The 23840-nt window shown below is 46.6% G+C and overlaps 1 protein-coding gene across 4 annotated transcripts in view; it reads right to left on the bottom strand.

The window, feature by feature from the left end:
• FAN1 (FANCD2 and FANCI associated nuclease 1) overlaps window positions 1-23840 on the bottom strand; it is a 169252-nt gene that overhangs the window by 31759 nt on the left and 113653 nt on the right. For 3 of the 4 annotated variants that reach the window (XM_069624918.1, XM_069624916.1, XM_069624917.1), the window contains 4 exons: window positions 19738-19902; window positions 5843-6011; window positions 3877-3980; window positions 418-612 (listed from right to left, as the gene is read on the bottom strand). In XM_069624918.1, coding sequence (XP_069481019.1) covers window positions 418-612; window positions 3877-3980; window positions 5843-6011; window positions 19738-19902 — 633 coding nt within the window. The remainder of the gene's footprint in view (window positions 1-417; window positions 613-3876; window positions 3981-5842; window positions 6012-19737; window positions 19903-23840) is intronic. The other variant, XM_069624919.1, reaches the window with a different exon arrangement.

Below are 23840 nucleotides of genomic sequence, written 5' to 3' on the forward strand. Positions count from 1 at the left end.
TAGGCAGGATGACATCGACGTCGATACGGCAGCTGTCAAGGGACATCGACTCGGAGGACGTCGACGCGCAGCGCCCTCTAGAGAAAGAATTTCCGAGGCCAGCAGAGCTGGAAGGAGATATCTAAGATAAGGAATACGTCGGAGGACACAATCCCTTCGAAATGCCCACCTGCTTCACTTATCAGTTAAGCAAGTCAATATATAACTTCACACGCCAATGAAATGGGAGCAATACTCTTTCGACATAGAAAACCTAGGTACACAGTTCTTTATCACTAGGTTGATATATGAAACTAAATGCTGTTAAGATTCCACCTCGACTGTCAGACGAGCATAAATAAAACATGGTTGACAAGAATTTGACCGCAAAACATTTTAAAATAGCAGAAGATGGTCCATAAGAATCAGAGTACATACCTGAGCCTGTTGCAGGGAAGTGAACCGTTCCCAGCTGACGAGCGCCGCCGCTTTGCCCTGCTGCACATTCCATACATCTGCTATCATCTCTTCCAGGGTCTCGGTGGAAGCCTCCTGGAGCAGCTCGAGCCGGGTCGCAATGGCAGCGCTCCTGTTCTCAAAGAAACTGTCTGTGTACAGATCTAGCGGGAAAGCCTGGAACAAAGAACATGCAATTAGGGGATCGAGTGTGCAATGACACCTGAATTCATTTGAGCTATTACGGGAATGAAATTTTAATATTGTGAAAGAGCCATAAAAACATGCAGTGTTAATTAGGTAGATATTTGGGTTTAGTCCCAGTACATGAAAAGATAGATCCCACAATCTGCTTTATTGCAAGTATATAATCATTTTGAAACAAGGAGGCATCCGAGTGGGGAGTTGCACACAACATTCTACACATGCTAATGCACACAGCCTGTCACACACGCAATAAAAAATTATCCAGAAAAAGTGATGGGTTATGTGTTGTGAAGGGCTTCAAAGAGATTGAGGAAAGCTCCTTAGGTTTTCTTGGTTTCATGCGGTCCTGGCAGATTGCTTTCTCCTAGGAAGACATTGATGGAATGGTTGACAGCTGATGCAGCGATGAGGTTGGTAAATTCATTCAGCTAGGCTGTGTTACTTTGTGGTGGACAGTAGATCAAGTGGAAAATACACACTGTGGTGTGGGAGAGCGGAAAGTGACATGTCAGGAACTTCATGGATTAGAGGGGTAATGAATCCTGGATTGTAAATGTCCATGTACAACCTTAAAAGCACAGCAGGCTCTGAAGGCTGCGCCACACTCATCCTCCTTGACCCCCTAGGCAGCTTTCGACACGATCAACCACTACATCCTCACGAACAGATGACTCTCTGCCCTATGCATCAGGGATACCGCCCTAAAATGGATCTCCTCTTTCCTCTCTGACCGCTCCCAAATAATGTTCCTCCATCTGCTCTCCTCTGCCCCAAGGAGTCCCTCAGGGAGCGTCCCTCTTCAACCTCTAATTTTTCACCCACTCCCTGTGCTTATCCGCTCCCACAATCTCACTGCTACAACTACACCGATGACACTCGGGTCATCCTCAAGATCCCCAATTCCCGGTCTTCCCCCACCCAGATCTTGTACCTTGCCTCTCAGACAGACCGCTGGATGACAAACCACCACTTCCACCTTCTCAATCTGGAAAAAAACGAAATCCTAACGTGCATCAAAATAACTCATCCTTACCCAACCTGCCCTGTGGCCGCCTTCCTTAGGACCCTCACCCATTGCATTGTCCTCAGTCAAAAACCTAGGATGCACTAGCTCAGGCCTGACCCTTTTTGGCCAAATCAATGCAGTCTCCAGACCATGCAACTTCCACCTCTGCATTCTCAAGAGGATTTTTTTGTATCTCTCTAAACCTTATAGAGTCTCTGCAATGATGGCCATCATCCTTTCTCGCCTAGACTACTCTAACGCCCTCTATCTAGGCGCACATACATCCCAACTCAGAAAGCGCCAACGGATCCACAACTCTGCAGCAAAGCTTCTCCTCGCACTCTTCCCCCAGAGAGCACATCTCCCTTTCACTCTGGGTACTCCACTGGCTGCCCATGAGCCACCAAGCTTCTTTCAAAGCCATGTGCATTACCCACAGTGCCATCCTTAAGAAAGGTCCTGAATTCCTCAAAATGAAACTCACACACTACCACCCCACCCCGTCCCCAGATCAGGCTCTGCACACCTTCTGGCAGTCCCCCCTTTCAAGTTCTCCAGACTAGGAGGAGCATGCTTCTCCATCCTTGCACCTACCTTCTAGAACTCCCTCACTCTCCGTCTCAAAGAGCATCACTTGGCCTTCAGGAAGGCCCTCAAAATCTGCCTGCTCCCTCCTGCATCCTAAACCCTCCTGCACCCTCCCTCCACACGCAAGCACGACCAGCAGTCAGACCCCCTTCCTATGCCCACCTCACCTGTCTGACATTGTTACCTTACCATGTCTCTCATTTATCATCGGAGCTCTGCCCCCACACACTTCCCCCTGAGCCACTGCCCCCCCCCACTCCCAAATAAATGCAGCCATGACCCAGAGTATGGAGGAGTCAAGAGGGCATCCAGTAAGTTGCACTCGATAGGGATGCTTGAAAGTGGGCTGGGTATTGCACTCTAATAGGTCCTGGGGTGAGCAACATATCACACTTAAAACGCACCTTCAGCTCAAACTATTGGATCAATTTGAGGGATGATAATTAATTGCATTTGAATCATCATTGGCGTTTAGCACTGTACGTAACTAACGCATACGAGGATGAGCATTTCCGCTGCAACTAGACATATGAGACAGGCACTGCATCACACTCAAAGAACCTGGGGGTGGGCAATGTATTCTTAGATCCACACATAGGGGATATTTATTGCACTTAGATCGTATGTAAGATTAAGCACTGCTCTTTGTACCAAGATGGAACCAAGGGGAACTTCGCTGAAGGCACCACCTCACACCTACACACATCTGCTCTCACATATAACTCAAACACGATTGCACAACACCCATGCCATAAGAATGCAGCTACCTTTCAGGACAAAATTTTGACAAAAGGTTTGAAAAGTCGCTACTCACATAACTATCTATCCTCTTACACACAACTTCCTGCTTAGTTCCTAGTATACCTCCTTCCACCCATCCACATGCCATTCAGAGATGGGTGACTATCAGGGTCTTGGCGACCCTCTCATAATGTTAATGGCTGAAATGCACACACGCATAATAGCTCTCCCCAATTTTCCCATAATTGCCCCCCCCACCCCCTTTCTTGTTGAGGGCATTCAATGTAATTATGGTGAAAGGAGCTATACAAATGACAAAATGAATGAAGTCCTGTGGATAACTGAGGCCCCTGACTGACTTCTCTGTATGTTTGACAAGCTGGCCTTGCTACTGAAAGGTCAGCAGAAAGGGCTGAACCATCATAGCAGGGGAGCACCTACAATAATCACGCTCTTTGTTGTGCTGCATCTGACTCCCTAAGCACAACCTCTCCAGTCCCTTGAAGCCAAAATGGTGGATGTCATTAACTTATAAACCTTCTTAACACTTATAGATGCACAACCAAAAGCACCTTTAAATAATAAACACAAAATATAATAATGAATTTTCAGAAAGTAGGCCCAGACTATACTGCAACATAGCCTATGTACAATGTTGCTCACATTTCTTAAAAGGGATTTCAAAGCAATGCCTAAGCGAAAGTAATGTATAAGCAACAGCATCTGTTCACATGACCTGTACTGCTCATTCTGCTACTCCAACAGAGAAGGACGGGTGCACTCTGCATACAGAAAACCACCACAAGCAAATACAATTATTCATGGGGATAAGCAGAGGGTGGTAGATTCGGTTTGAATTTTGAATCACTGATTCCTGGAAAACAAATACTTTTAAATACCTGATAGGCATTTCTGAAGACATCTGGCACTCCTTCCATGAAGATAATATCCCACATAAGCAAACTAAAGAGCGTGCTGAATGTGGAGCCTTCACCGTGAATTCCTAAAGTGAAACAGTTAAATCCAGGAAATATTAAACATTCTCAACCATGCATATCCAACTGAAAAATGACTTTAGAAAAAGGCAAGATTAGGATCTACTCCTATAGCATGCCTGCAAAAGAATGAAGTTGCAGAGGGCTGCATGCCGAAGGCCAACCCCTGCAAGGGCGTTCACCTTTGCTTCCCTACCATCCCTCTGATTGCAGGGGGCCTCCCCCCCTCTTCCTCCTTTACCACTCTGTGGCTCTCGCCTAATCATCCTACGCTCTTCCCAATCCTGTACCCCCACCTCCTTGCCAGTCCAGCTCCTCGTATCTTGCCCGGGGAAAGCTTCTCACGCAGTTGTGGGTTGACTTTTTGTATGGCCCTCTTTTGTGCGTTGTGCCTCCCCTGAGTGGCCTACAGACTACAATTGTAAGATTGCGCTTCTAGCAGAATGCTAATGAGAACAGTTGCCATCACACCAGGCAACAGTTCAACCTTCTCAGGACAATGTGGAACCAGCAACAATGAGTCATACTTCAGTCTTCCTCTTTGGGTCTAGCTCTTCAGGTCAAGCGTATTCATGGGATGCTAGGTGCAATCTACAACTAATGGGGCAGAGACAAAGGTCGACAGTCCGATCCTCTGGGGTTTGAAAAGAGTCTTATTATTGAAAGAAATATTGAACAGTGAATTAGTTAGTATGCACTAGGGATAAATATATTTGGGAGGCGAGAGAAGAGGGACGAGTGATGAGCGAATACGAGAGAAGGGGTAATGTGATTGATTTTAAGAGATTTTTAGGATCCAAATGGGGGTCTTTCTTTCTATTCCCACAACCGAGTAGGGCTGGTAAACGCACTAGCGAGAGAAAGGAAACTGCAGAGTTTGTCACACAGAGTTGTCAGCAAAAAAGTAAATCTGGAGAGTGAGGTCTGGGGTAGAGAGCCTGCCTCCTCTTGGATACTTCTGAAGCTAAGAAGGAAAACTCTGCTGAGTGGAGAATGGTCTGAAGTATGGGTATGGCTGGGAAACTGTCCAAATGTGCTGAGATGAGCAACCTGGATACAAGGAGCCAGTGTCTATCCAGGCGTGGAGAGAGGGCAAGGAGAAGGGACGAGCGTACACTGTTAATCAGCTGCCCCCTAAAGAAAGGATCTCACAAACCCCAATTGGAGGTCTCGGGGTCAGAGAGACAACAATGGGAGAGCCGGAAGAGTGGAGGACAGGGAGCGAGAAAGTGATCACAAGAGAAATCCCTTTGGAGTAAAGCTGCATAACAGGGTTGCAGCGAAACACCTAGAAAACCCACAAGAAAGGAAGGCATTAGAAAGATGCATGCTGGGAAAGAGTCTTAAAAGTCCAGAATGAATTTAACTGTCATGTATTCTAAAGCTATGCATGCTGCCTGCATGCTAAAAAAGAGAACAAAACCATAGAAAGCAAAAAGCTTTGGAAAAATGCTGCATACTGGCAAACAGGGTCTTAAAACCTGGGGGGAACTGAGCGGTCATCTGTCTACACTGCAAAATAAGGAAAGGTGACAAAGCCGGTGCAGATTAATTTGCTCACCATACTAGGTTTGGGAAAAATGTCTCTAAAAATACAATAGGAACCGAGAAGCCTAGATTAAGCCGATATATACAACATACGCTAAAGATAAGAAGATCTCTAACACCCCAATATAGTTTCCCAATATGAACTGTTTCTTACACTTGCACCCCAGTAGTCGCTCTTTCATATCGTAAAGTTCATTACACAAAAGTTTCTAAAGAAAAACGGACTCCTCAAGCTGCAGAGGCTTTAGCGGAATAAACACAAACAAAATCTAAATGAAATGAATGAAGTGCCACCAACAAAATAAATAATCGCTGAAATTACCTTGATCATAGCCCTCCTGCCTATAGTGAGCCAGGGCCAGGTCTTCGACCGAACACATGACAGTGGACAGGGATGAACCTTCACCATTCTCATCATTGCATATTTCCTGGCGTAAAAACACCGATTTTCCCATTCCGGTATGAGGGAACATCTTTCCTTTGATAGTGACCTGAAAACAACAAAACAGGTAGTTACTTTTAAATTTCTAGATAAGCGACCCAGAAACGGTTAGAGATGCCAAGAGAATAAATAATCATACTCTCTTACACAGACAGCTCTTCAGAAATTCCGAAACACAGAACCTCGAGTCTTTCTTCCAAAATAAAAAAAAGAGACAGTCCAGTCAATCAATAACCCTAATGAAGCATAAAGCTGTAATACGACATATTTGAACTTTTAGACAACAGGAGAATGGTTAGTGTGTACGCTTTATCGAGTATTTTTCAGGAAAAGCACAGTCGTAAAAACATACAATTATGATGTCCAAAACAATTGTAGAACGCTTAAAAGGTGTCAATAAAAAGCACAGAAACAACAATGCATCACCCAATAAGATTGGCAAGGAGGTATTAGAGTCCAGGACGTCAATTCACCAAAGTGCCATGGGCAGTGAAAGTGATATCACTCACCCAATTGCATGACAGAAAATGGCCTCAACATGACTTTTTGAAGACTGGAGTGGACATGATGTTACAAGGACTTTGACAAAGATTATATTAGAGGATGCGACATTGCTGATATAAACAAACACCACAATATGTATAAGTGAACATATAACAAAAAGATATTTAGTCAGAAAATAAATGAGTCTAGTTGCCCACAATAAAAGGACTACAGTGCTGCTTTGATGTGCCCGGGGTGCAGGCATTACCTGTTCTGCCGTATGCAGTTACTGTTATCTTAATGCCAGCTATTAGGCAAGCGTGAGAAACCTGAGGGTATTCTCACTCCTAAAACCCTTGGGTCCTCTGCGCAGGTGGCCAGGGAAAGGCTATAGAAGTGAGGGAGGATCACCTGGGTGGCGGGTCAGTAGGGAATGGGAGTGGGGTGCCCTTGGGCGAGACATGGTATTCCCCTTTTCCTATTGACAAACAACCCAACCCATCCCCAACCTTCATAGGCTTTTATAAGCCAGTTTGCCTCACTTCCCCACAATTGACACTTGACAGTTCTGTGATGAAGAAGCAACCAAGAGCAATGAAGACTACACTCTTTTACCACTCTAGTAATGGGACGAGGAAGAGGCCTGCTAAGATCTGTGAAGGTCAGGCATGTACCTTTGATTGTGGTCAGGCAGGGCTAATTGAGCATTCACACCTGCAGCTTGTAAAAGGAGACCTGCCCAGTGGAAGAGAGCACGACAGGAGCAGGATGCTGGGGACCAAGGAGAGAGGCGTCCATGGTATTGTGGCGGGGGAACGGGGACTCCCTGGAGCTGGCTGAGCACATTGAGGGTAGCCGTGCAGGAAGGCTGCCCCATTCCTCGTTGCTTGAAGTGCGCGTTCCCCTGTGTGAGAGAACCAATAGAGGGGTGTCTGAAGGGTAGGAGCTGGAGCCCTGACATTAATATCAAGAGGCTGTGTGATCCGCACTGCAACAAGAACGAGGAAAGTGACCAGTGAGTTTCTAATAAACGGGAAACCCGGTGGCGGAGTATGTGAACTGTGTTATATGCTGAATACTTTGTATCGCAATGGCCGCATGCCTTAAATAAGCACGTTTTCCGAAGAGCTAAAAAAACTGAGGTTACTTTGTGTCGGAGTGGTCGCGTGTGGCAAGAAACACGTTTTCGAAGGTCTCCGAACACTGGGCAATCCAATTAAAGGGAAATAAACACTTATTGAACAACAGAAAAAACGCAAAGGAATATGAAGCAAACCTCATAATTATTCAATACCGAACTGAATCAAAACCAAGACATTTTTGAACCCAACAAGGGAACAGAACTTAAATCCAAACAACCCATGGTATATTAAAATGCTGAAATGAATACAACTTTAAAGGATAAATAAACCATGGCATGTTAAGTTCTAAATTGAATGTGACTTTAAGGAACCTACAAACAAAGGTGCTGACGCTTGATTTACAGTGGAACTTTAAAAGTTACAAGAACAGTGGAAATTACAAGGAGTATCACTTGTGTGAAAAAGCTACAAACTACAAAGAACTTATGGTTGAAAACGTGAACTTTGGAACTTTAAATTCAGAAAAAAAACACACTTTGCTTTGTTACTGAAATCTTGGGGAATGGAACCCCGAGTCCTGACTTGGTGAAAGGAACCCCGTGTCCCGATTCAAGTTATTGATGGTCATTTTGAGAGTTTTTTGTGGAACTGTTTCACACTTGAGGAAGGGAGCTGAACGGAAGCTGTGAGCTGGAATAAGTTCAAACGTTTGTGTTAAACATTGTTTTCTTTTTGGTTGCTGCCATCCCTACACATTTTACAGATTTAGTTGTGAGGGCAAGCATAGGTTTTGGACACAGACAGGTTTGTCAGTTGAACTCTTTGATTCTGACTTTCCTTAGTTTCTTTAGGTAGGGAAATCCCTCCTTAGCACAGGGCAAGTTAGGCCTTTGTCCATCCTGATATTTAAGTTAAAAGTATTTATTTTGAACTTTGAATCTGTTGTATGTGTCTTGCTTCATGATGCCTACACACAAGCTATATCACATCACACGTTCAGATGTTTGCAACACATGAAAATAACAGCTTCAAATGTCCAAAGACTGAAATGTTTGCGCCAATATAACCTCACATGCCAGATAGATCCTACATTATATACAAGTTACAGCCTCTTTTGTGATGGTGTTGCCATTATATGAAGAATGGTCACTCACATGTACAATTAGCACCGCCTTATGCAGGAAATGACTTATTAGTTAGAGACTTCATATTCACAGTATTCACAGTATTCACAGTACAGATGTACATATACGGATGCCTCAATCCAATGCTCAAATAAACCCTGTGACACCACAACTACCACATACCGTTAGATAGTGCCACCATGTGCAAAGCTATCCTTACGGCAGCACATGCCCAGCAGCACCCTCGCTTATGAGCCATTACACACATACATTATTAAATGGATGCAAATTATCATTATACCTTACTGAGCAGTAATGCTGGGTAAAGAAAGTTTTTTATTCAACTGTTTTATTAAATAAGTGTGCAACTTTAATGCACCCATTTTCCTAATCGCGACCAACATAGCTTGTCGATCATACGCACACATTTAGCAAATTACAGATCAAATCATCCCGCTGTTCGTGTTCTGGTTGGCCTCCTCGGTTGTAGACAATATCTTGACATCTCAGTGCATTTATCTATAGGACATCATTAAGACACCATAAAATCACTAAGCAGTATACTCTTGTGACCCACATGACTTTCATTAAGGTTACTGGCATACACCCTAGCTTGCGAATGCCCCATTATGCCACCAGTAATAGTATCAAAGACACATATGGCAAATTAACTGCATTGTGCCCATTCCACGAGATACCTTGCGTTGAGGTTTTTCAAAACCACTATAGTTTTAGGTTTCTGTGAAGAAAATCTTAATTGGCACTAGTCTAACAAAGCGTTCACTTGGAAAGGAGGCAGGGCAGTAAGGAGTTCAGAAGCTTGGTCTAAAGCACAGCTAACACACACATGAATTTATCAAGCATTAGATTACCCACACAGGTAAGAATACACTTATTTAACAACTCATTAACAAAGCAAATATAACACAGACAAGAAAAACATGCATATATACACATATATAATCACAGTTGTGTCCAAGTGAGCAGCCCAGCCCACTTTAGAATTATAAAGTTATGGGTAAATACTGTTACAATTAAGTGGCAAAAAATATTACTATACAAGTATCAGAGGACTTTATAAGACAACCAGTAAAGAGTAACTAAACTTAACAAGTCCACCCTAATGTATGAACATGTTTTCAACAGTGTTCCAGGAACCAGGTTTCGGCTACTTTGGGGTGGGAGGAGGGGTTGGGGGGGTTTGTGGGGGGAGTTTTGAAGAGTTAGTCAAACATTCTGCAATAGGAAGCAATGGGCTGAGTGCAGTAACGCAGTGCTTTGGACACTGACCATTTTCATAAAATATATACAATAGGATTTTGCTGTAGGGAGGTTGCAGACTACCAGTCCTGGATGTCTAGAAAGCCACCAAGCAGGATGCAGAAATCCAGGTTTCACCACCAAATGCAACGCAAGGATACCAGCAGGGAGGGACTTTACGCACAATGTTAGTGAATGGGTACTAGGGAGACACAAAAACATGAATGCTCACAAGCCTTTAGAATCCAGACAATGAAGAGCAATGACCCTTGGAAGGTCTAGGCCATTCAAGAGGTTTGCTCTCACGGTTGATTGTAGAATTCTGCGCCCAGGTGTTGCGGGTGAGGTGTACTCTTTGTTCAACCACTTTGACTGCTGAGAACAGTGGTTCTGGTCTCTTTCAGCGACCTCAAGATTCAAACACTAGGCACGACTCAGGATGAAGATGATGAAGAACTTGATTCTGATCCCAAGACTATGGATGACCTCCAGGATGCCACAGGCGAGGCAACACCTGCACATGGTCAGCAGTCACGTAGAGAAAGGACCACATGGCTCAGGCTCTAGCAAGGCACCTCCTCATGGCAGAAAGCAGCAATATCTAGAGCCCACAATGTGAGCGCAGTGCTAGTTTCACAGCACTGGGTTGCGCAAGATCCAGGCAACATACAGGTCTGGTCCAGAAGAGTGATCTCTGCCATGCAGGACACAGAATTGGTTTGGCCAACAAGATCATGGGAGAGAGGAAACATGGGAGGCCTCCCTTGTCAATGAAAGTGAAGATCTCTGCCTTTCCGGGAGATGGCTTGGACAATGGTTGTCCTAGCAGCAGTCTTCCACCGTCCATTTGCAGCCTTTTGTGCTTCAGGCTCTTGACTACAGTGGTCACCTAAATGAATGGCTTCAGATTATCTCTTGATATGCAGAATAACTGGCTGGGGGCAGAAAGATTCCAGTTTTGGGTGGCTTACCAATCATGGACTCTGTTCTCCGTTTACCCCTTATCTGCACTCTGCACAGCCTATCGGATGGATCAAGTAGATATTGTTTGACTGTTGGGGGGTCCGCATGTATTCTGCAAATGGCTGCTCCCCCCCGATTGTTCCGCCAGGAATTGAATGCAGAGGTTGTCCCTCTGAAAGTGGCTCTTGAGATCCTCGCACTTCTCTGATAAAGGCCAAAGCGATGTCCTTCAGAGATACTAATTCTGTGTCCATTGGCTGAAGCACCTCCTTTAGAGTGGCTATATCTATTTTATACTCATCAATTCTCTCGCCCAATGCTGCACTATCTACTTTTTTCTTGCCAACGGCTATAATTAAGTCGACACAAAGGTTCCTAATTTCTTCACTCAAAGCGCCTTCCAGGCCTACTGTGTTGGCATACAGTTAAGCCTAGAAGATCTCCTTAAATGCAGTGCTGGACCACCACTCATTACACCATTTCCTCCATTTCTGTTTTAGACACCCTCTATGCCACTGCCTGATTTTTCCAAGGGGAAACCACCTTCCACAGGGATTTGATGTTATGAGAGAATCCTGGGAGTTTTCTTGCTGGTCTTGGTAGACATATGGTGTCCTGGGTGTACACCTAGCCCCCTGATTTCCCAGGACTGATGGTGTGCTTAAAGGTACTGTGGGTCTACACCAGAGTCCTTTCTAATAGCCGCTTGAAAGTGCCCCCCACATGTCAGGTCAAGGAGGACCTGCACTTTGGCGTTTCAATGATTCTTGTCAAGGTTATCCCCTTGAATAGGATTCTAACCTCAGGGTTGTTCTTGTTCCTCTGTCTTTTCTGCTGCCTTTCTTCCAGTCTTCTTTTGAGGGACCACTCTCCTTTCCATGCAGAGAAAAGAACGATCCCTACCAGTCACCACTATGTCTGCCCATGATCAACAGGCAGAAACAAAGGGGCAACCGGAGGGTCTACCTCCAGGGCAAAAAGCCCAAAGGCACACAAACAAACCTTAGTAAACACAGTCTCCAATGTAAGTAATAAAAATCCAAAAAAGCTCAGGACTCTTCCATATGGTAAATGATAGTATTGAGTTAATGTCCAATTAAGGTTGAAAAGTCCAATGAGAGGTAGAACAACGCAAGGCTTCCAAAAGGAGATTGTGAAAGGATTGGGAGGATAGCTCAGGGGCAACGAGTTTGTCTTGGAAGCAAGACAATGCATAGCAACACAGGTTCGAATCCCAGGCTTGGAAACTGGTACCCAGTATTAAGCACATTATAAAACAACATCATTATTATAGAAGGGAGGTGCGTGCGTGAAACTCACAGTAGTAGAAGCAAGGAACAGGGAATAGCAAGCAGGAAGCCCCAGGCACAACCACTAATGAGCAGAGTAAGTGCAGGGAGGCGACATTGTGGAAAATGCAGAGGTCAGACGAAGAGGGAGCCGGAAAGCAGAAAGCAAGGGCAGCGACGGCAACCTGGAGAAAAAGCTGCAGGCTGGAAATTAATGAGAGCAAGGCAGAAGCAGCATACAGCGAAGCGTAGAGGAAACAATACAAGAAACAAGCAAAAGATAGCAGAAGGAAGGAGATTCTACATTATGGTACCAACGTGTCCAGTGGCAAATGCCACCACAAGACCAAGAACAGCTTGCCCAGACTCAGCCGGCCAACAAGTACACCAGATAATAAAGCAGGACAAATGCTGAAGAGAACAAACTACAGCTATTGGTGAGGCAAACTTACACAAAAGGTATATTAGCACATAGGAAAGTTTCCAGCTAATCAGATGACAAGGAATGCGGTAGTAAGTGCTTGCGTTCTCCGCAGCCATCTGTGCCTCAGGTATCTGCCATTTTTCCTTTGCTGTCCCTCATTGTCCCCCTACTTGCAGCTGCTAGCCCGCCACCCCCACTCCTTCCTCAGAGTTCTCCCTGCTACACACAAAAGCCCCACTTAAATGATTTTCGCTCTGACTTGCCTTCCCGCTCACTCGGCCAGCATGGCTGCCATGGAAACCGTAAATGGACTTACTCCTTTTACTATTATCCATGGTGGGCATCTTTGGTAGGTTCACTTTTTTAAAAAAAAATTTACGAGCGATATTTAGCATGCACGACAGACTCAGTTCCAATTTCCCAAGAAGTATAGAGATTTATTATTAATGCCCTGAGGAAAAGGTGCCGGGGTACAAATAGCTATCACCACCCTTTTCGGGGGCAGACAGGGGCGTTAATAGCCCTGAGTCCCGGATAAGGCCCTCAATATGCTCAGGCATAGCCAAGGATCAGGTTGGCAGGCCATTAACCGGCCCTGTCAGCCGCAAATGTAGGAGTGATAGCTAAATATTTTTCACCTCTACCCATTATAAATCAGAAGTGGAGCGTGACATCAATCACAGAACATATTGTGTGAAGGTAGAGGTTATTTATATTTACATTGAGAGGTCAATAATAGACATGCATTTGTCAGCAGGTTGTCTGCTTCTGAATCTTCAATTGCCATCAAGACAGTGACTGGCCATAGTAACACTTTACAAGGCAAATCATTCAGTTTGAGGGATTGGGGGGTTGGGGGGAGTGTTCAATGGAAAGAAAACAGCCTAAAATAAAGTACTACAAATAAAGTGTGCAAGGAGCGCTTGTTTTTGCTATTAAGGCTAATAGAAGGGAATAGTTTCTTACCTGTAACTCCATTTCTCCAGCATTGGTATCTTTCATGGATTAACATGCTTAGAATATTCCCCGTCATCAGGCTGGGAATCCTCTGTAAATTATATAGACCTTTTCCATATGAAAAATGTCGACACTTTTGTGTCCTATCTACGTCGTTTTGGGCCGCGTACGCCTGCGCCACTAGGACGTAGAGGTATAAGTAGCCCCGCCCCCGCGGCTCCCTCAGATTTCGACCCCCAAAGTAGTATGGGAGGACATCTGGTTTGTATGCCAGGGGAGGCCGGCGGGCACATGTGAATCCATGAAAGATACCAATGCTGGAGAAATGGAGTTACAGGTAAGAAACTATTCCCTTCTCCAGCATTGGATCTTTCATGGATTCACATGCTTAGAATAGATTGTACAGCAGTATCCCCCATAGATGGAGGTGTGTATGCAAACCAATAACATTATAACCATGAATGCATATTTGTCTTGGCTAGACTTCAAATCATAGTGCATGAACAGCTAAAAAACAACACTTTAAAATACATTAGCCGAAGGATATACCCCCTTTACTGGGGCCTACCTTATTTAAACAGGTGCCGTAGGACTGCACAACCCATCTGTGTATCCTCAGCATGTTGTTGTCCGAGACAATAATGCAGGGTAAACGTATGTGGTACCGACCAGGAAGCCGCCTGACATACCTCCCAGCGGAATCCCGGACCACAATGCCGCCGACGACGAAGCAGATCTCGTCGAATGGGCTTGTGGACGTCTTTCCAGCGGTTTCCCAGCTTTTGAGTGGCAAAAAGAAATGGTAGATGACACCCAGCGGGACAGTCCTTGTTTTGAGATTTACCTTTAGCCGAAGGGCCATAGGCCACAAATAGCTGTCTTGTGTCCCTGAGATTTTGAGTGCGATGGAGGTAAAATTTCAGAGCCCTTCTCACGTCCAACGTATGGAGAGTCCTCTCCGCAGCAGACGAAGGTGTTGGAAAAAACGTCGGTAGCACCATAGAAGAGTGCCTATGGAACATGGTAGGTACTTTAGGAATGAAATGAGGATTAGTAGCCAACACAACTTTATTCTTGAAAAACCTCAAATATAGTGCTGCTAGAACCAGGTTAAGGCTCCAGATCGGAGGAAACTTCTTAGGAGGAAAAGTTTGAATGTCTCTTCCGAGTAAATCTCGAAATGGCCGCGAGATGCACTTTTATCGATGAAAAAGACAAACCTTTTTGAGCCAGGAGTAGCAAGTATGGTAGAAGCTGCTCCGGCGTGATGTGAAGTGGACGTAAACCTGGTTGATCCCCGCACCAAATACAGAATCTCTTCCATTTGTACATATACGAAGCGTTTGTGGACGGCGCCCTCGCAGCTTGCAAAATGCGACGACAGTCCGGTGGAATTGCTAACGTACCAAACTCGGAGAAATCAGGAGCCAAGCTGTCAGACTGAGGCTGTCCGGGTCGTGGTGCCAAACCGCCCCTTTGTCCTGAGACAGAAGGTTCGGGATCCTCTGGAACCTCATGGGATCCGCTGCTGAAAGATGGAGTAGATCGGAGAACCACACTTGTCTCGCCCAGTACGGGGCCACCAGGATCACCCGACATGGATATCTGTGAATCCATTGCAGCGTCCGACGTATGAGGGGAAACGGGGGGAACGCATACAAAAACATGTCCGTCCACGGGAAGGAGAACGCTTCCCCCAGTGAGTCTTGTTGTGGCCACCTGCTTGCGTATTGTGAGCACTTCCTGTTCTCTCTCGTCGCGAAGAGATCTAGAGCCGGGCGACCCCACTTTTCGAAGACACGGTGTAGTTGTTGGTCGTTCAATTCCCATTCGTGTAGTCGATTGATCTCTCTGCTGAGAGAGTCTGCTCGCACGTTTTTGACTCCTGGTAAGTGGCACGCCAATAGATGTATCCTGTGGCGGAGGGCCCAATGCCGAGCGAGTACCCCCCTGCTTTCTCAGGTAAAACATCGTTGTTGTGTTGTCTGTCATTATCCGTACAACGGATCCTTTTATGTGCGGCAGAAAAGACTTCAAGGCCCAACGCACTGCCCTTAACTCCAGCACGTTGATGTGAAGGCTGGACTCCTCCGATGACCACCGACCTTGAACCTGAAGGAAATCCAGATGAGCTCCCCATCCAGTCAGCGAAGCATCTGTCACCACCGTCATCTGGAACCCAGGTTCCAGTAAGGGCATCCCTCTTGTTAAATTTTTGGAGATTCTCCACCACTGAAGTGCCTGCACGAGCCTGCTGTTGATGGTCAATTTGTCCGACCAACGACCTTGACTCTGCGCCCATCGATCCGTCAAGAATTCCTGAATGGGTCTCATGAAGAGACGACAATTGTTTATCAAGGGTATACAGGAAGCCATGGTCCCCAGCAGGGACATGTACCTTCTCACCGACACTTTGGTGTTGACTTTCCATTCCGATGCCTTGTGTCGTAGTTTCAGAACTCTTTCGACGGATGGTTTTACCAACCCTGACTGCGTCTGGAACTCCGCCCCCAGAAAGACCAAGGTCCTTGATGGCGATAAGGAGGACTTTTTGAAGTTTATTGCGAAGCCCAAGCATTGGAGGAGGGACATGGTGGCATTCAGACTTTCCCGTGCCCTTTCCGGAGATAAGCCCCTTATTAACCAATCGTCCAGATATGGGTACACATGATGACCTTCCTTCCGTAACCAGGCTGCCACTGGTGCCAAACATTTCGTGAACGTCCTGGGAGACGATTTTAGTCCGAATGGGAGGACCTTGAACTGATAGTGGGTTCGCCCGACGACGAACCGCAGAAATATTTTGTGTCGTCGACGCATCGGGATATGAAGTACGCGTCTTGAAGGTCTAGCGATGACAATAAATCTCCCAGTTGTATCGATCGGATAACCTCTTGCAGAGTTAGCATTTTGAATTTCAGATTCTTTAGCAGTTTGTTGAGAGCCCGTAGATCTAGAATGGGATGCCATTTTCCATTGAGTTTCTTGACCACGAAGTAACAGGAGTACACTCCCTTTCCTCTTTCGGCCACCAGACCAGTTCTATAGCCCCTTTCTGCAGCATAAGCGTCACTTCCTGCACCAGTACCTGAAGATGGGATTGCGGCGAGAACCCTGGCAGAATGTGTGGTGGCTTGTCCTTGAACTGTAGGGGGTGACCCAGACGTATCGTGTCCAAAACCCATTGGTCCGCTGTTATGCGTTCCCACTCGTCGACGCAATGAGACACTCTGCCCCCTAGGACGTCTCGAAACATGTCATTGCTGGGTTTTTGCCTGTCGATCCTTCGCCGACGATGAGTAGGAGCCTCTCCTTCTTGAGGACTCGTAATCTCTGCCTCTACGAGTAGCTTGGGCTGCTCGTCTGTAGCCTTGGGAAGAGTAGGATGGTCGACTGAAACCTCGGTCTCTAGGTGATGCAAACCGGGAGTTTCCGGAAGCACCTCTGAAAGGACGAAAGGAATGAAAATTTCTGCCACTTTGGAGGGCTCCGAGTGACCAAGCAGTGTCAGAGTCTTCTTTCATGCCCTTCAAGGCTTCATCAACTTTCTCGCCAAACAGTTGTTCCCCTTCGCACGACATGTCCAGCACCCTGTATTGCACCTCTGGTCGAAAAGTCGTGCACTAAAGCCAGGCTTGCCTCCTTAACACTACGCCGTTATTAATTTGTTTAAACCCGGCCTCCGCCAGGTCGACAGCGATATTTATGGAGTGATTGGAGGCCTCTTCCCCTTCCCGTACTAGTAGCATAGCGGATTTCCTGTGTTCCTTCGGCAGATGGTCTAAGATAAGAGCCAAACGATGCCACATCTCTCTATCATACCGTGCCATAATGGCCAGGGAGTTGGCTGCTTTCACTGTAGTCGCACCGACTGACAATACCTTCTTCCCAAACGCATCTTGTCTCCTGGTGTCGTCGTCCGGCGGGGTCGTGCATTTGTGTTGCGACCTCGCTTTTCTGGCCGCAGCAGGGGACACCACCGAATCCGGCGAAGGTTGAGATGTCAAGCATTTGGGGGTTGACTCCGCAGCCTTGAATTTCTTTTCTAACCATCCTTTTATCGCCGGTTCTCAGAAAGGATGACGCATTGGCCTCAACCCCTCTTGCCAGACATGGTCCAAAATTGGGATGGCAAACATCGATTTTCTTCTCTTGCCCATATGATCGAAGGGAAAGCAATCTTTCTTCACTTCTTCCGGCACCAGGCCAAATTCCGCACACGCTTTTCCCATCATTGCATGGAAGGCCTCGATGTCATCCGGTGGAGATGGTTGCGCCGGGCTCTTTGGAGGTTCCATCTCTGCATCCGAATCCCAAGTGGGGTCCCTTGAGGGGGATAATGAGACGACTGAAAAGACCCTTCACGCTCAGTCTCTGACTCCGGCAGTTCTCCCTCCTCCGAGTGTGGGCGAGAACAATCCTCCTCCACCGGGCAAGTAGCCTGTGGTACCGTCGGGACACCAGTGTGAGGCAACTGCGTGTCCAGACGCTGTAACAGCTTCTGCAGCGTGTTCAACACCTCCAGGGACAATAGAGACTGGGGATTCAGCAAGGAAGAGGCGGTTGGGATGGCACTCCCACTCGGGAGTTCCCCGAACTGATTGCATGTAACCCCAGATCAGTCGGCTGTACGATCGGACCACGGTCATCCTCCGCCGATGAGATGGAAAGGGCCGCTTCTGGCTGCAACAAGGCCTCAGGCAAGATCGGGTTGAAAACTTCCGGCAGCCAACCCACCGAAGGTGCCACCGTCGACGACGACATCTTCTCTATAACTGCTGTTTGACCCGCCGAAGTGATCGCAGGAAGAGCAGGCCCAGATGGCAAAGAAGACTTTGACGATCTGACCGTCGACGACGAAGTTTTTGGCGCAGAGCCTTGTGGCGCACTCGCCGGTTTAGAACTCGGCTTGTGGGTCGAGGACACTCGACTCGAGGTAGAGCCATGGCGGTCTCCCGAGGAGGATTTCAATTTCTTCTCCTTTTTTGACGAGGAGGAACAAGAGGACGTTTTCTTTGACGAAGAGTCCCTCGCAGGATGTTTATCAGAGGGGTGTTTTTCCGATGAACATGGTTTCTTTGTCGGGGGCTCTGCTGACGCAGAGCGACGAGGGGGTACCGGAGATTTAGATCTCGAGGCCGTAGAGCCTACCTACGATGCAGGGTACGCACCCGCCCCATCATTGAGCCAAGTCACCAGGCGTCTGTTTCGGTCCTTCAGGGTCTTCTGGGAGAAGCCTTGACAGATCTCACACGTGTCGGCTGAATGATGAGGGTGAAGACAGTAAATACAGTCCATATGCCCATCAACTTTATACACTTTCTTAAGACCGCAGGTAGCACATGGACGAAACAACGCCTTTCCAGACATTTTCGAAGGAAGTCGAAGAAAAAAGAACGCCCAACCTAGCAAAAATAGTAAATACTCTAGGTAATCCCACTACTTTGGAAGACGGTTGAAATCTGAGGGAGCCGCGGGGGCGGGGCTACTTATAACTCTACGTCCTAGTGGCGCAGGCGTACGCGGCACAAAACGACATAGATAGGACACAAAAGTGTCAACATTTTTCCTATGGAAAAGTTCTATATAATTTACCGAGGATTCCCAGCCTGACGACGGGGAATATTCTAAGCATGTGAATCCAAGAAAGATCCAATGCTGGAGAAAAGTGGGTCTGATTTTGCATCTGTGTAAAAAAGCTGTGCAAAAACAAAATCATCTATGCTGGAAGGCATGGTGCTATCACAGGCGAAACACTGGAATGTCAATTGGCTATAAAATTGTTTCATTGCGCAAATACTTGCCTTAAAAATAAAAGATCATTCATCACATCCGTGGCATTCTCCTTGCCACCAACAAGGACAAATAAACTACATATGGCGATCATAATACATTTTTTGGGTCCAACACTTTATGAAAAAAGAGAAAGGGAAGCAGTCACCATTGACAACACTGGGAACAATGGGATGCCTAATGATCTTCCATGTCAACATCGGACATCCATGCTGAGCCTGAAGCCACATATTCTAATCCCCGCAGGGATGACTCAGCCCTTAATCCTTCTGTGGCGATTAAATTGCATACAATTAAATATTGGCAATGATTGTACCTGTTAACCCAGTGCTAAGAGGCCCAACAAATCTGTGATAAAGCGTATGTATCATTATGTATCATTATTATTGTCTTTACTCACATGCGGAACATCCTCCACTTCAATCAAAGGCATATTTTGGAACAGGTGTCGTAACTTCTTGCAGCTGGCCGAATCTCTTATCCGCTGTGCTCGCTGGTAAAGAGCAAGCCGGTGGCCTGTCCGTACAAAAGGGTCCACCAACCCCTCTAAAACATGCCCAACGGCCTATAGAAACATGAGATTATGCTGATTACGGGCCCTTGTTCAGGATATCAAAATACAAAATGGTTATCAATATATATATCACCAGAGCAAATAAGTAAATCAGTATTTTCTGCAGTAAGGCAACTATTATAGAAGCATACCAAATGTGGTAATTGGTGGCCATGGGCATTACTGATAAACCTTTCAAGGCATTACTCATATCATCAAAAATACCCTAAATCCTAATATTGGAAATGCCCTCAAAAGTAATAAATACAACGTATGTCAGCAGTTGCTTGACTAGGTTGTTCCATGATACTTGGGCAACTCTTTTTCAACACTTGGGATTTAATTTAAGAATATAATGCACTGTCAAGAGTTGAAGGTATAATAAACTTTGAATTTATCAAATTGGATTTAACCACCCATCATCAAAGATTTCAAAAGGAAAATCCAAGACAGAAAAGGGGTGTCCTTGGGACATTTAGTCCTGTTGCCTTAAACAGTTGGTTTAAGGCAACAGGACAGGTACAGGTTATTAGTTATCTTTTTGAATGTTGGGTGTGGTAGGCAATTTTGCCTACATGGCTAATGTCCGTGTCCGAGAACTACCTTGCTACTTTCAAAGATTATTGTCTACTTGTGGAAGTATGTGAGGGGAAAGTGTCAGTTTTCTTAGAGGGAGTTCCTAATGCACAGACAATAGAAATGCCCAGCCTGTATAGTGCCATGATTCATCCTGATACTACCTTTCTTTTGAAAAATTCTCCAAAAACTCTGAACTCTAGGACTCTTTGAAGAGAAGAGCAAAATGTTTGCATGCCATGTGATGGCAGAACCAATTTGTCCAAAAACCTCAGGTATGGGCTGCAAGCTATTTAGCTCCTGCATGTAGCCTAGAAAAGCCTTGGTAGACTGGCACCCAGAGCACCCAGGAGCTACTTATTACTCACCAGGGCAACTGGTGCCATACAAACATATCAACATGTGTCAAGCTCATATGTATAGCTACCAGTAGTCTTCCAGAGAAAGTTCTTTGGTGTGTATTTAACAATTAACCATAGATGCAAGCAAGTCACTTGAAACTCTGAGGATTCACATTACATTTGCTATGTCATACACGTACAAGACACATTAAAAGTTAAGCAGTTCAATTACCGAAGCTGCTGAAGAGAAAAGCTCAACCCATTTCTTGTGCATATGCCGTTTGGTTTTCTAGCTCAGTCTTTGCTCTGTAGTTTTACCGGACAGTGTTTCTTTGTAAAGTTGTCATCCAACGTACACTGAGAGACCCTTAATGATCATGCAATATGGGCTAGTGGAGGATTGCATTTAGTGCCGGATGGGCCCCAGATACTTGGCAGCATCTTCACGATTCCCCAAAGCTGGATCTCAGTCTAATTAAACAGCTACCCTTGTGTAATGTTCTTTTACCCGTAATATACAGCTCCCTGCCACCAAAGCAGCCCGGTCTCTCTCCTGGCAACCACCCTCTAAAGACCACACCTCTTCCACATCCACTCCCTTATTCAACATGTTACTTCTTCCCAGTTAATAGTAAATGTTAACTATTTCCTGAAGCCTAAATGATATTTTGGTTATAAATGAAATGAAAGAACTGTTCCCACTCCTGTTATGTTGTTACAAGTATTAATTATGGCAAAACAACTGCCCTGCAAGGAGCACCAAGGCCCAGAGATGCCCGAAACCAATCATTGACATAATTAGAAATGGTGTGAGAGTGTTCGACTATCTTAGATTGAAAACTGGAACATTTTAATTAGATGTCCAAAGGCCAAATGATCAACTATGCTTACAGAAATATTGTTCCACCATGTGGCGTCATGTACCTAGAAAGAGGTATCCAACATTTCTTTTGTGACGGGAGTTACATCATCTCAGCCAATATTGCTTCTCTGATCCCAACAAACAGAGCAGAGAGCAATTTCTACAATCTGCTTGTCATGAAGTAGGGCATCGTAGAATTAAAGGCTCTATAAAGGATAATGTTTTAAAATCAACAAGACCCCAGCAGCCAGAGATTCTGTTGCTGGGCAGGGGGTAATATGCCCACTATGGTGCCATTTTGGGGACAAACTAAAACCAAAAAATTGATGGGTGGAAGCTTTTGAATTAATCTGAACCACTGGCACTGCTCTGGGCAACCTTCCACCCTGCCGTTTTATAGCCCGTCTGCGCCATTGCAAAAGGGGACCAGTCATATGCAAATCAGTCAGGCACTGCCATTTTAGAAGCAACATTTAAGCAGCACTTTGTTTGCTTTGCATTTGGAGGATAGCAGAACAAGGCAGGCCCAGAAATACAGAATTTTCATAATCCAGCCAGGTCACAATGTATGTATATATGTATGAATGGGGTATTTATATAGTGTGAGCTAATGCCCGAGGGGGTCAAGGCGCTGAAGGAAAGTAGGGGGGCAGGAAAGGCCACATGGGGAAAAACCATTAAAACACACCGGCGGGAGAGCCGCCAGGGGCGCCGAGATGTGCTGACTTCTCTCGGCGGGTCTCCGTCCTGGGGCGCTAAAACTTTGGGATTTGAGGCCCCCAGCCCTGTTGAAGTTGGACTCCGACCCCCATGAAGGCAGGCTGAACCAGGGGCGAGTCGGCGGAGTGCGGTTTCGGAGTTCCGAGGCCTTAGAAGACTGTGTTTGAGCAGTATTCGTGCTCGAGGCGTGCGCGGCCTGCTGTCTTCGCCGGCGCGTGGGAGACGTTGGCCCTGCGTTGGAGGAGGTGTGCTCTTGGGCCGGACTGCGGGACCAGAGCTTTGGTGTCGGGAGCGGCGGCTGCCTCCCTGCACCCCCCGGGAAGTGTGTGAGGCAGATAGTGGAGCTGCCTCTCGAGCCCAGGTGAGAGCTCCAGTGTGGCTGGCGCACGGTGCGCGGCAGGAGCTGTGCCCGCGGCCAGGACCGGGTCAGAGGAACCCGCAATGGCGATTCCCTCCCCGTTCCCTTGGGGCTTGGGAGCGATGGAGGCTGGAGTGGGCCGCTGGGCCTGGGTGAGGGCTCGGGTGCGGCGAACCCCCTAGAGAGTTCAGGGAGGCTCCCCGTGATTTTTGGCAGTGCCCTTTTGGAGCAGGCAGAGGTGTCCTGGAGGCTCGATCCGGGCTGTGGCGGTGGGTTGAGCCTGGTGTGATCATCATTATTGCCCAGTGAGTTGGCTGGGCGAGTCGGCTAGCTGCTCTTGGTGGAGGCTGGTGAGGGGGTGCGTATTTCCCCCCCTGGAGAGTTTTTTGGACTGTACAGCTGTTGGACCCTGGTGTGGATACGCGTTGTGGAGGCGCGCTGAGCTGCGTGTGCCTTTGTCCCAGGGGCCTGGACCTCGTTCCTGGCGTGACTGAGTAGGTGGAGGGGAGAGGCCTTCAGGCCAGGCCAGGGACCCTAGCACAACTGCCCCAGGAGGACCCCCCTTTTTTTTCCCTTATTCTTTGTTGCCTGGGGTACCCCCTTGATCCCCCCCTGGATGGACTGGGCGCAGGCCCTACCAAAATATCGGAGAGTAGTGGCAGAGAAGGGGGAGGATGCTGCCATTCAGGCTGGGGCCCAGTTGGAGGCGTCAGAGGCCCTGTCAGTGGGCCGCAACATGGCATCCCTGCTGGAGGAGATACGAGGCTTTAGAGCGGATGTCAACAAATGCCTGGACTCTCTGGATAAGAAGGTTGACGCAGTGGAAGATCGTGTTCAGGCACTTGAGGCCAACCAGTCCTCGGCAGACCTTTTTGAGACGCAATTTGATATGAGGTTGGCTGAGCTTGAGAGGTGGGAGGAGAAGGTCACCCTCAATCTGGACAATTTAGAAAATAGGGAACAGCGCTGTAATCTGAGGTTTTTTTGGTATGCCAGAACTAGAGGGGGAGTCTCAGGCGGACATTGTGAAAGGGGTCAAGGCGATTGTGAGTAGCCTCTTTGATGGTGAAAATACTAGCAAACCCACAATTGA

This window comes from Ambystoma mexicanum, chromosome 11, assembly GCF_040938575.1.
Source record: "Ambystoma mexicanum isolate Mex_15411 chromosome 11, UKY_AmexF1_1, whole genome shotgun sequence".
NCBI lineage: Eukaryota > Metazoa > Chordata > Amphibia > Caudata > Ambystomatidae > Ambystoma > Ambystoma mexicanum.